The sequence below is a fragment of the Lepidothrix coronata genome, unplaced genomic scaffold, assembly GCF_001604755.1.
Source record: "Lepidothrix coronata isolate B3197 unplaced genomic scaffold, Lepidothrix_coronata-1.0 Scaffold287, whole genome shotgun sequence".
Classification (NCBI taxonomy): Eukaryota; Metazoa; Chordata; class Aves; order Passeriformes; family Pipridae; genus Lepidothrix; species Lepidothrix coronata.
The window spans coordinates 610,977-627,453 of NW_016690467.1; the positions used below are offsets into that span (position 1 = coordinate 610,977).

At 55.6% G+C, this 16,477-nt stretch overlaps 3 protein-coding genes across 4 annotated transcripts in view; 2 read left to right on the top strand and 1 right to left on the bottom strand.

Moving 5' to 3' along the window:
* Positions 1–3,238, top strand: part of SMYD5 (SMYD family member 5) — a 10,613-nt gene extending 7,375 nt beyond the window's left edge. The window contains exons 2-6 of the mRNA XM_017836880.1: positions 261–367; positions 618–674; positions 957–1,051; positions 1,288–1,358; positions 1,868–3,238. Coding sequence (XP_017692369.1) covers positions 261–367; positions 618–674; positions 957–1,051; positions 1,288–1,358; positions 1,868–2,006 — 469 coding nt within the window. The 3' untranslated portion in view covers positions 2,007–3,238. The remainder of the gene's footprint in view (positions 1–260; positions 368–617; positions 675–956; positions 1,052–1,287; positions 1,359–1,867) is intronic.
* Positions 3,239–3,558: 320 nt separating this feature from the next.
* On the bottom strand, positions 3,559–6,963 carry PRADC1 (protease associated domain containing 1). The gene is made up of 5 exons (XM_017836890.1): positions 6,879–6,963; positions 5,943–6,043; positions 5,142–5,251; positions 4,328–4,495; positions 3,559–4,050 (listed from the first exon to the last, which is right to left on the bottom strand). Exons 1-5 carry the CDS (start codon positions 6,940–6,942, stop codon positions 3,930–3,932), a joined length of 564 nt encoding a protein of 187 aa, XP_017692379.1. The 5' UTR covers positions 6,943–6,963; the 3' UTR covers positions 3,559–3,929.
* A 166-nt stretch (positions 6,964–7,129) lies between these two features.
* The window catches only part of CCT7 (chaperonin containing TCP1 subunit 7), a 14,542-nt gene continuing 5,194 nt past the window's right edge, over positions 7,130–16,477 (top strand). The window contains exons 1-8 of one of the 2 annotated variants that reach the window (XM_017836884.1): positions 7,130–7,234; positions 8,895–9,048; positions 10,324–10,430; positions 11,535–11,660; positions 12,581–12,633; positions 12,916–13,056; positions 14,100–14,271; positions 15,277–15,441. In XM_017836884.1, the coding sequence (XP_017692373.1) occupies positions 7,229–7,234; positions 8,895–9,048; positions 10,324–10,430; positions 11,535–11,660; positions 12,581–12,633; positions 12,916–13,056; positions 14,100–14,271; positions 15,277–15,441 (924 nt within the window). In that variant the 5' untranslated portion in view covers positions 7,130–7,228. The remainder of the gene's footprint in view (positions 7,235–8,894; positions 9,049–10,323; positions 10,431–11,534; positions 11,661–12,580; positions 12,634–12,915; positions 13,057–14,099; positions 14,272–15,276; positions 15,442–16,477) is intronic. The other variant, XM_017836885.1, reaches the window with a different exon arrangement.

Genomic DNA, 16,477 nt, shown 5'->3' on the forward strand with positions numbered 1-16,477 from the left:
CAGTGTCCCTGTGCTTCCTGACACCACTGTGGGACTGTAACAGTGTCCTTGTGTTTCCTGACACCACTGTGGGAGGTAACAGTGTCCCTGTGCTTCCTGACACCACTGTGGGATGTAACAGTGTCCCTGTGCTTCCTGACACCACTGTGGGACTGTAACAGTGTCCCTGTGCTTCCTGACAGCCCTATGGGACTGTAACAGTGTCCCTGTGTTTCCTGACAGCACTGTGGGATGTAACAGTGTCCCTCTCTTCCCCACAGCTCCCTGAGCCAGTGGGTGCACGCGTGTGACGCGCTGGATCTGCCGATGCTGCAGCGGGAGGAGCTGGACGCCTTCATCGACCAGCTCTACAAGGACATCGAGAAGGGTGAGGATCTGTGGGAATGCAGGGGCAGGACAGGGAGCCTGGGGATGCAAACTTTCCTGCCCTCCATCCCCTTCCATGGGGAGGGAAGGGTGCTTGAGAAATCACTCACACACCCGGCCCCAAAGCAGCGCTGGCTGGGTCTTAAAACCAAGACAGTGCATTCCACGTTGCTGCAAATCCCTCTGTGCTCCCATGTGGAAGAGCTGGAATGGTCTGTGTAAAGCTCTAACATCACCTCTCTGTGCTGCAGAGTCTGGAGAGTTCCTCAACTGCGAGGGATCAGGGCTCTACGTGCTCCAGAGCTGCTGTAAGTAACATGAGGACCGGGAGGAAAACTAGGAGTGAGGAGGGAAATGTCCTGTGCTAGGCTGGTTCACCTCTTCCTAAAAGCCTCTGGAGAAAGGGGTTTGTGCTTCCCAGCCTTGGGATGGAATGGGATGGGTGCTGCCCTGGAGCCTGGCTGCTCTCCCAGGGTCTGTGGCCCCTTGCCTAGCTGTGGAATGGTCAGTCCTGGCTTGGATGGACTCGGATATGATGTAGTTTCCAGGAGCCACTTAAGCATTTAGCAAAGAGACCGTCTTGCCCACAGGTAACCACAGCTGCATCCCCAATGCCGAGACATCCTTCCCAGAAAACAACTTCCTCCTGCATCTCACTGCTCTGGAGGACATCGAAGCAGGAGAGGTGAGACAGCAGGGCCTGGGTGGTGACATCACACCTTGGCATCATCCCTGTGTCCCCAACATCCCTCAATACCTCCTGTCTCCCGTGTTGTCCCAGCAGAGGAATTTGATCCCCGTCCCGTGTAGGGGCTGCCAGACCCCATTTCTGCCTGACTCTGAGAGGGCCTGGCACAAGTTGTGCTGCTCTGGGGTCGTGGGAAGTCATCCTGAGCCCAACCTGTTTCTCTTTGCTGGCAGGAAATCTGCATCAGTTACTTAGACTGCTGTCAGAGGGAGCGGAGCAGACACAGCCGCAACAAGATACTCAGGTAGGGGCTGCCTGGAGGTACCTGGGGGGGACTCCACACCCCTTTGCACCCCCAAACTGTCCATCTGGGCAGCACCCCCACCCTGGGGCCCTGGTGCGTGGCTGTATGTGAATTCTACATAAGAATTCCCTTCTTATGCATTGTAGCCCCGGGGACTGAGGATTTGGGCTCCCCCCTCTCCCTGCACCACTCTGCAGTTCGCTCCTGCAGACCCTTTGCAGCCCCCACCACCTTCCTTTTCCTTCTCTGCCCTTCAAGGGTAGAGGTTCCTGCTGGTGGTCACTGTCCCCGTGTCCCATCACCCCGTGGGGCTGAGAAATCCCCCTCCCCACCTGGAATACCTTCACCCCACCTGAACCAGCAGGATGGAACCCCCAGACTCCTCTGGATTTAACACATTTAGCCCCTTTCCTGGCTGCTCTGTCCCCGACCCCTGCCCAGCAGCAGTGTGGGCTTGTGCCTGTCTCAATGGCATCCATCTTTTTCCTCCTTCCTTCCCATTTTCCCAGGGAGAACTACTTGTTTACCTGCTCGTGTCCCAAGTGCCTGGCGCAAGCCGACGACGCCGACGTGACGTCGGACGAAGACGAGGAGGGCGAGGGAGAGACGGACGATGCCGAGCTGGAGGATGAGATGACCGACGTTTGATCCTGGCAAGAGGACAGGGAAGGGAAGGGACGGGAAGGGAAGGGACTGGGGGTTCCTCCCAGAGGCAGCAGCTTTCATCCAAGGAACAGGGTTGTGTTGTGGGGTCGGGTGGGCGGCCGGGCGGAGGTGCCGGAGTGGGGCAGCCGGAGGCAGGTCCTGCTCCCGCCTGTCCGTGTTGTCCCTGCGTGTGTGCGTGAGGCTGTCCCCGTCCTCCCTGTGAGGACAAGCTGTGAGCTGGTGTCCCTCTGCCACATCCTGCTTCCCGGAGGGGCTGGCTGGTGCTTGCAGAGGAAGCTGGAAGAGAGCAGGGTCCAGCCAGCCCCTCCTTGTGGCCACCTGCGAGGCTGCTCCGTGTCTGTGCCGGCCGTGGATGCGGAGGAGCTTGTCCTTCCCACCCCGCAGGGATGAGGGAATGTGTGTGTGTGTGTGTGTGTGTGTGTGTTTGTGCACGAGGGGAACTATTTAATGTCTATATAAGCACTATCTACGCACTACGGAGCCGAGGTCCTTATGTATCCTCCATTCCATGCCTTGGTGAGCAGTGAGGGGATTTTGCAGGGACAGGGACACCTTAGAGGGGGGCTCAGATCCTGAGTCCAGTGGGGAGAGCAGAGCCGATCCTGCAGGCACCTCCTTCCTGACTCAGCCCGTCCTTCCAACAACACAGCCCCAAGCAGTGATTCCAGGACCATCTGGGGATGGAGAATGGCCAGAGCATCCCAGCATCCCAGAGCTGACACGTGGTGTCATCCAAAACCCCAAAGACATTGGGAGCTGTCCCTCTGTCCGGCAGTGGGACGAGGATGTGCCCGAGCGGGAGCTGCTGTGCGCTTCCCCACCCTGAATTCCCACATGGAGACATCCCAGCACTGAGTGGCCCCATCCAGAGATGTCCTGGCACCGAGTGGCCCCACGTGGATGTCCCCTTGTCACCCATCCCACGCTGCCACCGACGAGGCCACGCCACGTGCTGCAGTGTCCCTGTCTGCGGACAACACGGCTCCCGGCGATGGACAGGCAGCAGGCTGGGGGTGCGCTCCGGGGTTATTCCCTCCCCTCATGGATTTTGGGGAGCTGTTTTCCCACCGCTGTGTCCGTGGCAGCTGGCTTGTGGGACTGAGGGTGACACACCCCTGACACTGCCATCACCGCCAGCCCTGACCCCGCTGCTTGTCCCCAACCGTCCCGGGGCCGCATCCCCTTCAGTGTTCGTAATAAACCGAGACTGGTGAGAACTGGGACCCTGTGGTTTGTACTGGTAAACTGGAGCGTGGTGGGTGACCCAGGGGCTGGTCCTGTGGGGACACAGGTCTGGGGATGAGGGAGTAGGCACCTGTGGGAGTGTGGGCTCTGGATTTGTGACCAGGGACACACACCTTGGGGACAAGTGCTGGAGGCTCTGCTGTGCTGCTGCTTCACCCCATGTCTGGGGTCTGGCCTGAGCACTGTCCCAGCTGCAGGAGGCGCCTTGGGAATTTTACTAGGAAAAATATTAGGGGATGAGATTTATCCCTTCATCCCCTGACTGCTGAAAGAAAAAAGGAGAAACTTCCCTTTCTCTAAAACATTCAGACTTCATTAGTTCAGACAAAAATATACAGACATGGGGCGAGCCCTGCTGGTCCAGACCAAGCCTGTGTCGCTCTCCCTCCCATCCCTGCCAGTCCTGCATCCCACCAAATCAGCAGCACAAGTTCAAATGTTTCCTGGGAAGCGCTGGCCTGCTCTGGGCCATCACCTCCCTCCCACAAAGTCACAGCAAAGGGTGCTCTCCGATCCCACCTGGCACTTGGCCAGCAGGAAGATCTCCCCGTTGCCGAATCCAGTGGGATCTCTGGAAGACGTTGGGACTCCAAACCTGGTGCTTAGGGGAAACTCCTGGGATCCACTGGGAAGCCCACGATCCGCCACAGCCTCCTGCTGCTACCAGAAGGTCCAGGGGGGCTGCATCATCTCGTAGGTGGGGATGCTGGTGACGTTGACGGGGATGGAGATGACGGCCCAGGGGAGCCCGTGCTGCTCCAGGGAGCGCCTGATCATGTACCTGGAAGGATAAAGAGGTGACAGGTGTTCCAGAGCCGCTGGATTTGGGAGACTTGAAGCCCAGCCTTGAGCATAAACCACGACTGGAACCATACAGCTCCAACTCAGCCATAAAGCTCCAACTGTGGATTAATCATGACTGAATCCACTCCAAATCTGTCCTGCAAAGCCCAGGAGGGACACGCTGATCGCTGGGACCCCGTTTTGTGGGGACAAGGCATCGCTTTGCCCTTCCCATGAGCTGTCCCACCCTTGGGGAGATGTGCCAGGGCACCCACCCGTCCCTGCCCAGCAGGAAGAGCGCAGGAATGTCGGCTGTGCGCCGGGAGCTGTCCTGCACCATCTCGATGTAGAAGCTGTCGTTGTCGTAGGCGTTGTCGGCGATGATCACGGCCAGCCCGCCGTGCTCCTGGATCACTCGGGTCTTGGACAGGAACGAGCAGCCCCTGGGGCACAGAGGGACAAAATTTCGGTGCCCGCAGGTAGGTGCAAAGCCTGGAAGTGCCAGGGCCTTGCCTGGAGACACCCAGCCCAGGGATTGTCTCTCCGATCGCGCGCCTCGCCCCAACCGCGCTCCTCCGAGTCTCTATTTTAGGCACAAGCCACCCACACTGCTAAGGAAAAATAAAATAGAATCACAGAATCATGGAATGGTTTGGGTTGGAAGGGACTTGGAAGATTATACAGTTCCAAACCCCCTGCCATGGGCAGGGACACCTTCCACTGTCTCAGGTTGCTCTGAGCCCTGTCCCACTTGGCCTTGGACACTTCCAGGGATGGGGCAGCCACAGCTTCTCTGGGCAACCTGTGCCAGGGCCACCCCACCCTCCCAGGGAGGAATTTCTTCCCAATATCCCATCTAAACCTCTCTCAGTGTGAACCCAGATGGTTTTTTTTCCACCATAGCAGAGGCTAACAGACACAAGATGAAGTGCTCTGGGGTAGGAACACCCTCGTGTTTTCCTCATTTACCCACGTGGAGAAGAAGCTGGAGGTGAAGGGAAGATGTGGCCATGGCACTGTGACAGTGCCATGGGCATCTCCCCTCCTGCCCAAAGGGTCCCCCTAAAAGCCCTGTGATGCCAGACGTACCCCCTCTCCACCAAGGCGATCTGGTCCTGGATGAAGACCCCATTGTTCAGCTCCCCACAGGCCTCCGGAGGATCCGCCGGGACCAGGTGGATCTGGTCGTACCTTGTGTTCTTTGAGAGGGAAACAGGCAGGGATGAGGCATCGGAGCTGCTTCCCATTCCCAGCCCCAATCCAGCTGTCCCTGCACTGCCCAGCACTGCCAAGGCCACCACTAACCCCTGTCCCCAAGTGCCACATCCACAGGGATTTGAAATCCCCCCAGGGATGGGGACTCCACCACTGCCCTGGGCAGCTGTGCCAGGGCTGGACAACCCTTTCCAGGAAGGAATTTTCCCAATATCCAACCTGAACCTCCCCTGGCAAAACTTGAGGTCATTTTTCCTCTTGTTCCCTGGGAGCAGAGCCTGAACCCCCCCCCGGCTCCCTCCTCCTGTCAGGGAGTTGCAGAGCCAGAAGGTCCCCCCTGAGCCTCCTTTTCTCCAGGCTGAACCCCCCCAGCTCCCTCAGCCTCTCCTGGTGTTCCAGATCCCTCCCCAGCTCCCTTCCCTTCCCTGGACACGTTTCAGCCCTTCAATGTCCCATATCCTGCTCATCTGGGGAGATTCTGAGCTTCCAGGTGCCCCATTCCAAGTGCCACACAGCCAGCCCAATCCCTGCCTCTGGAAGCCTGCTGAGGCCAAGGATGCTCATGGAAGAGCAATTAGCTCTATTTTTATCAAAAATCCAAATCACTGAGTCCCACAAAGGAGAAATATTGGGATGGAGGGAGCCAGAGTGACAAATTGAGTTTTAAATACTTACAAACACGCCACCAAAATCCTTGGCTGGAGTGGCAGTGAAGATGTAACGGATGTCCCCGGGACTGAGCACTTGGAAGTACAAGTATTCATGGATGCGTAGACCTGGGGGTGAATGGAGAGAGGTGAGAGGCAAGGAAAACCGCAGGGAAAATCCCTGAAAAAATGGGAGAATTCTCACTTATCGCTCCTGAACCACGGGGGAGGGAACACACCCTTTGGGATGTTGGGTCCTGGATGGGCCCGGGACCCAAAATGTCGGGTTTTGGGATGCTCCAAGGGGAGATACAACAGTTCTCAGGAGCTAAGAAGGGAGGGAGGGGAAGGGCACTGGGATTGGGGTGGACTGGGGTGTACAAGGGGAAGAGGAAAATGCAGCGAAGGGATGTGCACCTGGATTGGGATTCAGGAGGGGAAATGCAACGGGCTCAGGGTGCACCAAGGGGGAATGCAGCTGGATTGGGGTGCTGGATGGGGAAAAGCAATTAGGTCGGGGTGCACCGAGGGAAATGCACCTGGAACGGGACACAGGAGGGGAGATGCACCTGAATTGGGGGGCAGGAGAAGAACTGCACCGGGATTGAGGTGCAGGAGGGGAATTGCCCCCAGATCGGGATGCAGGAGGGGAATTGCCCCCAGATCGGGATGCAGGAGGGGAAATACACCCAGGCCGGGATGCAGGAGGGGAAACGCACTCAGACCGGGATGCAGGAGAAGAAACGCAATTAGGTCGGGGCGCAGCGAGGGGAAATGCCCCCGCATCCCTCCACGGGTCCAGCCAGTGAATCGCAACGGGGCCGGCATGCGGGGAGTGGAAATACACGGGGATCGCGGAGCACCGAGCAGGCAGGCGGCCGGCCGGGGGTGCGGGGGCCGGGTCCGGACGCGGGGTCGGGGGGTCGGTGCCGTGCGGGGCCCGTGCCGTGCCCCCCTCACTCACCGCGGGCCGTCCCGCAGCAGCCGCAGAGCCAGAGCCAGAGCCAGAGCCAGAGCCAGGGCAGCATGGCTGCGCCGCGCCCCGCCCACCGCCCCGCCCCGTGCCCGCCATTGGCGGAACCCGCCGCTCGCCTCGTTTCTATTGGTCCACACGGCCATCGATCAACCACGAGCCGGCGCGGGCAGCGCGCTGTCACCTCAGCGCGCGCTGCTAAATAGTGAGCCTTCAGTCTTTGCAACGTTGCCCTCTCACTCTTCCCCGCTGCCAAATAGTGATCCAGAGGCCCCGCCCCCGGGAAGGTTCTGGGCGTGCGCGGTGCATTGTGGGGTGGGGGCAGCGCAGCGGCCGCCGCGATGATGGTGAGTGATCCTCCCGTGCCATCCAGCGCCATCCAGCGCCATCCACGGGCATTCCCGCCAGGAACAACCCGCGGGGCCCCCGCTGCCCTCCGGGGAACGCGTCCCGAGCGGCTGCGGCGCGATGGGGCGCGGCGATGGGGCCGCCCCGCCGCGCAGGCCTGGGGTAGCCGGGATGGGATGGGGCGGGACGGCGGCGCTTCCCGCCGGGTCCAGGGCTGTCCTGGCGGGGCTGATCCCGCAGCTCCGTCCCGCACCCTCCCCTCCGGCCCCGAGTCCCTTCGGTTTTTGTGCCGCTCCCTTCGTTTCTCCCGGGGATAAGCAGTTCCTTTTTTCCATTGAGATCGCTGCTCGGGCGGGTGTGGAAGAGCTCCGTGCTTTTCCGTCCACAAAGCCTTCCCCGGGATTTAGGGATTGCAGAATAGGATTGGAAGGGTCTTCCAGAAACCCCCCAGTCCAACCCCACTGCCCAGGCAGGGTCACCTGGAGCAGGTGACCCAGGAACTCATCCACGTGGGTTTGGGATGTCTCCAGAGGGGGAGACTCCACACCCTCCCTGGGCAGCTGTTCCAGGGCTCTGCCACCTCCATGGAAAGTTCTTCCTCATGTTAAGGTGGAACTTGATGTGTTTTAGTTTATGTTCTGTTGCTGGGCACCACCAAAACGAGTCTGGGACCATCCTCTGACACCCCTTGGAGATATTTATATGGATTAATGAGGTCCCCTTTCAGCCTTCTCCAGACTAACCAAGTCCATCTCTCCTCATCAGAGGGGTGCTCCAGACTCTCTTAAGGGATCACTGAGTCCCTCCAGATCCATCTTAAGGACCCTTTCCTGTAGCTCCTTGTGGTTTTTATTCTTGTCACAGCCATGCTTTACTTTCCCTCTCTGTTCCAAACTGGTGCCTCCCCAATTTTGGCTCTGTTCAGTCTTTGTCTGGGCTCTGTCTGTGAGACAGTTGCATCGCTCATGGAATAGTTTGGATTGGAAGGGACCTTAAAGACCATTTACTTCCACCCCCTGCCATGGGCAGGGACACCTTCCGCCAGCCCAGGTTGCTCCAAGCCCCATCCAACCTGGCCTTGGACACTTCCAGGGATCCAGGGACAGCCACAGCTTCTTTGCCCAACCTGGGCCAGGGCCTCAACACCCTCACAGTCAGGAATTCCTTCCCAATATCCCATCTATCCCTGCCCTCTGTCACTGAGAAGCCATTCCCTGTGTCCTGTCCTTCCATCCCTTGTCCCCAGTCCCTCTCCAGCTCTTCCGGAGCCCCTTTAGGCCCTGCAAGGGGCTCCCAGGTCTCCCTGGAGCCTTTTCTTCTCCAGGTGAACCCCTTTCCACCACCTAAATTTGTTCAGTTCCTTGCTGTCTCAGTAATAATTCCATGTTCTGTCTTCTCCAACTCCGCCATCAGAATCAGAACCTCACTGAGCACACCACCACCAACCCCCCCCCCCTTATTTTTGGGACAGTTACTCTGCAGTCCCAGAGTGGAAGCAGTTGGGTGAATTCCCAACACAGTGGGAAGGGGAAAGCAGAGGAACTCTTAAGGAGTCTGTAGGGTTTGCTCTTGGTCCTGGATGAGCTGTGGGCTGTGTGAGGAGGTTGCTCCGGGTCCTTGGGATGGGAGTGACGGCTCTGCCGCGGGTTCTCTCCTCAGCCCACTCCGGTTATCCTGCTGAAGGAGGGCACGGACACCTCCCAGGGAATCCCCCAGCTGGTCAGCAACATCAATGCCTGCCAGGTGATCGCCGAGGCCGTGCGCACCACGCTGGGGCCGCGGGGCATGGACAAGCTCATCGTGGATGACCGGGGTAAGGATGTGGGAAAGGGACCTGGGAATCACCTCCCAGAGCAGCCTGTTTGCTCATATCCTCTTATCAATTAGCCCCAGCATTTGCATATATGAAAGTTTCAGCTTCTTGACCTCGTACTAAACTTGATTCTCCCAGCAGAGGTTCAGTTTCTGTCTCGGTGTCACTTTAACACGGTGACTTTTGCTGTGGAATGAAGGATAATTGTCAGACCAACCTGAGGGATTCCCTGTTTGCTGCGTGCAAAGCTGGGGCTCTGGAGAAGGGAAGGCTCCAGGGAGACCTTCCAGCACAATTCCAGACCTTCCATCGCAATTGCAGATGTTCAGAATTGTCTTCATGTTCCTCAAAGCTCTGTTTCTGATGCTCCAAGGAGCTGGAACCCCTCTGCTCTGGAGCCAGGCTGGGAGAGCTGGGGGGGTTCCCCTGGAGAAGAGAAGGCTCCAGGGAGAGCTGAGAGCCCCTGGCAGGGCCTAAAGGGGCTCCAGGAGAGCTGGAGAGGGACTGGGGACAAGGGATGGAAGGACAGGACACAGGGAATGGATTAAGCTGAAGAAGGGGAGATTTGAGTGGAATCTTGGAAAGGAATTCTTGGCTGTTAGAATGAGGAGGCCCTGGGGTGAGATTGGGTAAATCCAGAGTTAGTGGGACCGGATATGAGAAAATCCATGTCAGAAAGGAAAAACAGGGTGTCTTGAACCTGGCCTTCAGGTATTTGTGGCCATCTCTATTTATTTATGTTTTAAGTGAGGCTCATTGAGAGCTCAGTGGGTGTTACTGGGTTGATTTTTAATCTTTTTTTGGAGTGTGATTTAGGGGTGAGACTCATACTCGCTCTGAAAAGACTTGTATGAAGTCACCAAACTAATTATTGTGTGTTATTTTTGTTTACTCAAGGGTGGGGTGGAAAGTTTTACTATTGTCTTTAAATAGTTATTAACAAGTAGGAACTGTAATAATGAAATTAAAAAGGGTAATTGGATTTAAATTTATCTAATAACTGGTATGATTTCTAGACTTGTTTCACGTGATTGTCAGGCCAGAATATGTTTTTATCTGTCTGGGGAGGCTGCTGAGAAATAAGAGAGAAATCTAAGCCCCTCTTAGTTGGTGTGGGGAGTTGTTTCACACTCTGAACCTGAATCTGCTCCAAAAATGGGCTGAGGAGACATTATGGAGATGGAACAGAGGAACCTGCTGAGACCCCCTGAGACACAGGGCTGAGGGCTTTATCCTGGTGGTGAAGCTTCACTTCCTTTTTTCCATCAATCCCAGGCAAAGCCACGATCTCCAACGATGGTGCCACCATCCTGAAGCTCCTGGACGTCGTCCATCCCGCCGCCAAGACCTTGGTGGACATCGCCAAATCCCAGGATGCAGAGGTGGGATGGGAGCCTGGCTGTGCTCGGGAGCCTGCGGGCTTTGGGAATTGCTCATGGAGTGCTGGGATTTATCCTGGTTTCTCTCCTGATCCCCTCTCTTTTGGGATAACTTTTGAATGTTTTGAGCTCTTTTGCCCGGATCTGATGGGTGGTTTGGGAACTTCAAAGATGAAGTTCGTGTTTTATGAGGAGAGGAGACTGGGAAATGGGAGTTCACCTCAAGTGGGATGCAGTCTAAACCCAGCTCTTCTTAGTCTAAGAACAAGTGCTGGTGCTGCATCTGGGCTGGGGCAATCCCTGGTGTCAATCCAGGCTGGGGATGAAGTGATTGAGAGCCAAGAAAGACTTGGGGGTGTTGGTGGGTGAGAGGCTGGAGATGCCCCAGCCCAGACTCCCCCATGTGCCCTGATCCCCCAGCGTGGGCAGCAGGGCAGGGGGGGATTCTGCCCCTCTGCCCCTCTCTCAGCTGAGACCCCCCTGCAGAGCTGCTCCAGCCCTGGGAACAACAGCACAAGGACGTGGAGCTGCTGGAGAGAGTCCAGAGGAGGCCCCGGAGCTGCTGCCAGGGCTGGAGCCCCTCTGCTCTGGAGCCAGGCTGGGAGAGCTGGGGGGGTTCCCCTGGAGAAGAGAAGGCTCCAGGGAGAGCTGAGAGCCCCTGGCAGGGCCTGAAGGGGCTCCAGGAGAGCTGGAGAGGGACTGGGGACAAGGGATGGAGGGACAGCACACAGGGAATGGATTAAGCTGAAGGAGAGGAGATTTGAGTGGGATATTTGGAAGGAATTCCTGTCTGTGAGGGTGTTGAGGCCGTGTCCCAGGTTGCCCAGAGAAGCTGTGGCTGCCCCTGGATCCCTGGAAGTGTCCAAGGCCAGGTTGGACGCCCCTGGTCTAGTGGAAGGTGTCCCTGCCCACGGCAGGGTGTGGAACAAGGTGAACTTTAATATCTCTTCCAACCCAAACCATTCCATGATTCAATGAACCACTAAGGAATCTGCCCACAAATCCACAAGCAGAGAAAACCCTGAAATCTTGATATCCCTGGCAGCCCTCCGTGGTTTTGCAGCTGCTGTCACAGCCTGTGGGTGACACTGTTCCCTCTCCTCGCAGGTTGGTGACGGCACCACCTCCGTGACTCTGCTGGCAGCCGAGTTCCTGAAGCAGGTGAAGCCCTACGTGGAGGAAGGGCTCCATCCCCAGATCATCATCCGTGCCTTCCGCACGGCCACGCAGCTGGTGAGCCTGCAGAGCACCTGGGGACAGGAGTTCTGTGCCACAGAGGCTCAGGGGGGACCTTCTGCCTCTGCAACTCCCTGACAGGAGGGGGGAGCCGGGGAGGGGGTCGGGCTCTGCTCCCAGGGAACAAGGGACAGGAGGAGAGGGAATGGCCTTAAATTGCACCAGAAGAAGTTTAAGTTGGATATTGGGGAAAATTCCTTCCTGGAAAGGGTTGTCCAGCCCTGGCACAGCTGCCCAGGGCAGTGGTGGATCCCTATCCCTGGAGGGATTTCAAATCCCTGTGGATGTGGCCCTTGGGGACATGGGTCAGTGGTGGCCTTGGCAGTGCTGGACTAAATGATCCTAAAGATCTTTTCCAACCAAAACAATTCTCTGATTAATGAAGCCAAACAGTGCTTTGGGCTTGGGAAAACTGAATGCTAAATGGGCATGGGGAGTGTCATTGATGATCTCCTGGTGTCTTCCTGCCAACACGAGCTGCCTTTCTGCTGTCAGGGAGCTGTTGTTACCAGTCGCTCCCTCTGGGGTGCTCTCTTTCCCTTTGTGTTCTTTTTCCAAGGATGAACGGTTAATGAGGAAAATTCCCTTGCTGTTCTCCTGATCTCTGCTGGTCCTTAGTAAACCTTGCCTCTCATCAAGCCTCTTGGTCCCCTTAAACTGACTTTTTGCAGGTGCAATCCCTCAAAAGCCCTGTGTTTTCCCAGAAAACAGCAGAGTCTCTTCCCACTCCTCTTGAATTGCTGTGTTTCTTGGAATTACTGCACTGGAAGGGGTGGAGTAGCTTCAATGCTTGAAACTTCAGTGATGTTGAAGCAAGGGAATAAAAGATTATCTTAAAATACAAAGGGAAAAATTGGAGATGTGATGAGTTCAGGAGCATAAATCATTAATCCAGCTGTTGCCCCGTGTCTTGGCAGGCTGTGAACAAGATCAAAGACATCGCTGTTTCCGTGAAGAAGGAAGATAAAGAGTAAGTTTTCCATGGAGATGAGCTGGTTGTGTTCCTGGGCTTCAGCTGAGCTGGTGTGAGGGTGTTCCTGAATTCTCCTGTGCCTCTGGCTGAGGCCTCGAGGTCGGAGTGAACAGCTTCAGCCCCACACTGGGGTTATTCCCAAATTATTTGGAATTTCCTGCTCCTCTGGGAGCGATGCCTTGCTCTCACTTGGCTGCAGGCAATAATTAGGGCAGTGTCTTCCAGTGCACAGGGAGGGAGCTGGGCACTAAAATAAGTGGCCTGATTTCTTTTTTGCAGCAGAGGAGACTTGCAGCTCTTGCTGCAGTCGGTGCCAGTGTTAAATCTCAACAATTCCTTGAGGATCAGATCCCTTTTTAGCTGTTGCCCAGTGGAAGGTAGAGAGTTCATAGCAGTAAGGAAAGGACCCCTTCAGCTGAGGTGAGAATACTGGAGTTCGTTTTCTTCCTGGATTTTAAGTTCTTGTCTACGTGACCTTGCTAATACCTGGAGTAAACCTGAAGTGTTACAACTGAATAACCACCTCAAATAAACCAAAATGAGTTGTCCAGATGGTGAAAAAATGCTGAAAAAAATAAGCCAAATGCTGTCCTGGGATGGGAAATACAGCAGTTCCCATGGGCAGCAGGAGCTGGAGGGAGAGATCCTGCAGTTGGATCCGTATTTCCCTGGTGTCTCTTATATCACCCACTGGGTTACACATAATTAACCTGAGTTAATACTTGAGAGAATGTGCTGCCTTTAGAGGGTTTTAGGAACAACTTCCTGCCTTTGGATGAGGGAAAGGACCTGCTGTTTTCCTGGTTTTAGGTGTCCAAAAGCCAATCAACCTGGGCTGATGCTCAGGGTCTAAAAGGGAGACTGGGATTTTGGGATTTGTGTGTGTGCCTCGTTCTCCCCCTTGACAGGAGGGAGCTGATCTTTGCCTCTATAAGACAGGATTTGGGACCCCTCGTGCCAAGAGCTGGAGCTTTTGCAGGGAAGGGAGTGGAGCTGGGAGGGGGCTGGAGGGAGCAGCTGAGGGAGCTGGGGAGGCTCAGCCTGGAGAAAAGGAGGCTCAGGGAGAACCTTCTGGATCCCTAAAATTCCCTGGAAGGAGGTTGGAGTCAGGGGGGTCGGGTTCTGCTCCCAGGGAACAAGGGACAGGAGGAGAGGAAATGACCTTAAATTGCACCAGAAGAAGTTTAAGTTAGATATTGGGAAAATTCCTTTCTGGAAAGGGTTGTCCAGCCCTGGCACAGCTGCCCAGGGCAGTGGTGGATCCCCATCCCTGGAGGGATTTAAAATCCCTGTAGATGTGGCCCTTGGGGACATGGGTCAGTGGTGGCCTTGGCAGTGCTGGACTAAATGATCCTAAAGATCTTTTCCAACTGAAATAATTCTCTGATTAATGAAGCCAAACAGTGCTTTAGGCTTGGGAAAAGATTTATCAAGTGACAAGCCCTTGTTCTTCCTCTTTGCAGTGAGCAGAGGAGCCTCCTGGAGAAGTGTGCAGCCACAGCCCTGAGCTCCAAACTGATCTCCCAGAGCAAGGAGTTCTTCTCCAAGATGGTTGTAGATGCTGTCATGATGTTGGATGACTTGTTACAGCTCAAAATGATTGGAATAAAGAAGGTGCAAGGAGGAGCTTTGGAAGTAAGTTCTGTCAGAGCCTGTCCTGAAGGGATGGGAGACAGGAATCACTTGGCTCGAGCAGAAATGCAGCCTGGCTTGATAATGCCTGTTTGGGAATTCCCAAAGTGAAACAAAGGTGCTTGTGTGAGGAAAAAGGTTAGGAGACAGGACTGGATTTCTTTTCCATAGGTAGAGAATCTGGGTTTTGAGCCAAGTACACTCTTACCTCTTTTGCAGCAAATGTTACTGATACAAATTAATGTAAACCCTAAATTCCCTTTATATTTTTCAAATAGTGAAATATTCAAGGGTTTTGGGGTTTTTTTTGGTGGGAAGTTTTTTTTTTTTTACTTCTGGATCCAAAAATCCTGGTTGTATGTAGGATTACTGGGTTGGGAAAAATGCAAGGAAAACCTCATGAAGGAGCTGACCCAGTGGTGGGCAGGATGGGTGGGATGTGTGGTTTGTGCCACAGTGCTGGAATACCTGTCCTGTATGGGATTGCACCTGGATACATGGCAGGGAGTTGTTCCTGGCTGTGGAGTAGGAAAGTTAGATCCTGATTTCTCTCCCAGCCATGGAGTCAAAGAGATCACTCCAGGTTGGGCAGGGCTGTCCTGCTGGCAGAAAAATCCCAGAGGCGGTGACAGAGCTTGGAAAAACAAACCAGAGCAAAAAGAACCAGCCCAGAGTGTGGATTAGAAGTATCCATGTTCAAAGGGCAGGAATGGGAAAGAGATCAGGGAGAGAACTGATGGCTTCATGCCTTGATCTTCAGGTTGTGTGTGCAGCGTTTTTGGCTGTGGGGTCTTGAGGGGTGGAGAGGAAGCCATTGAAGCTGCTTTTTGTGAGCAGAGAGAAACCCCTGCTGCTTCTTCCCTCTAAAAAGTGGGTTAATCAAAGGAGACAGTGTTGGGAAGGCTTTGTAAATGAGGCCTCTGGAAGCAGGGAGTCTCCTGTGGGAGTTGTTAACCCTGTGGAGAGAACCTTGGGAGGCTGAGCCTGACACAAATCCCTGCCTTCAAGGACTCGCAGCTGGTGGCCGGAGTCGCCTTCAAGAAGACCTTCTCCTACGCTGGGTTTGAGATGCAGCCCAAGAAGTACCAGTCCCCCAAAATTGCCCTCCTGAACGTGGAGCTGGAGCTCAAAGCTGAGAAGGACAACGCTGAAATCAGAGTCAACACGGTGGAGGTAAGAGCCAAAGGGGAGCCTGCCCTGCTGCCTCATCCCTGTGGGATGTGACCGCTTGTCCAGTGGGATAAAAGGTAGGAGGACCATGGAGGTGCTCCCAGGACTGGAGCGTGTCTGCCGTGGACACAGGCCTGGGAGAGCTGGGGGAGTTCCCCTGGAGAAGAGAAGGCTCCAGGGAGAGCTGAGAGCCCCTTGCAGGGCCTAAAGGGGCTCCAGGAGAGCTGGAGAGGGACTTGGGACAAGGGATGGAAGGACAGGCCAAGGGGGAGTGGCTTCCCAGTGCCAGAGGGCAGGGATAGATGGAATATTGGGAAGGAATTCCTGGCTGTGAGGGTGATAAAACACTGTCCCAGGTTGAGCAGAGAAGTAGTGGCTGCCCCTGGATCCCTGGAAGTGTCCAAGGCCAGGCTGGAGCAACCTAGAATAGGGGAAGGTGTCCCTGCTCATTGCAGTGGGGTTGGACTAAGTGACCTCTAAAGGTCCCTTCCCACCCAAACCATTAACAATTCTGTGATAAATGGGATTGCCTTGTGCACATCCTTCCCCTTGGAAAATACCTGGTGGGTTGTGCTGCTTCTTTTGGGAGAAGGGTGTGAGACTTGGAATCTCAGCAGGTTTAGGACATGTTTGTGCCTGAGCTGTGCTGTGTCCAGCCATCAGCTCCATGGTGACTTCCCTGTGCCTACCAAGTGGCCTTCCAGCTAAAGCTCATCAAGCAGTGCTTGGAATGTATCAGGAACAGTGTGGCAGCAGGACCAGGGAAGTGATTCTGCCCCAGGACTGGGCACTGGTGAGGCCACACCTCGAGTGCTGTGTCCAGTTCTGGGCCCCTCAATTTAGGAAGGACGTTGAGGGGCTGGAGCGTGTGCAGGGAAGGGAACGGAGCTGGGGAAGGGGCTGGAGCAGCAGGAGCAGCTGAGGGAGCTGGGGGGGGGCTCAACCTGGAGAAAAGGAGGCTCAGGGGGGCCCTTCTGGCTCTGCAACTCCCTGACAGGAGGGGGGAGCCGGGGGGGGGGGGGGGGGGGGGGGGGGGGGG

What these genes read in the sequence shown, in the direction of transcription:
- PRADC1 (XM_017836890.1), bottom strand. Translation starts at nt 6,942, where the DNA reads ATGCTGCCCTGGCTCTGGCTCTGGCTCTGGCTCTGGCTCTGCGGCTGC. An exon ending in ATCGCCTTGGTGGAGAGGGG is followed by an intron (nt 4,496 to 5,141) that starts GTACGTCTGGCA and finishes TCTGTGCCCCAG; the next exon opens with GGGCTGCTCGTTCCTGTCCA. An exon ending in TTCCTGCTGGGCAGGGACGG is followed by an intron (nt 4,051 to 4,327) that starts GTGGGTGCCCTG and finishes TTATCCTTCCAG; the next exon opens with GTACATGATCAGGCGCTCCC.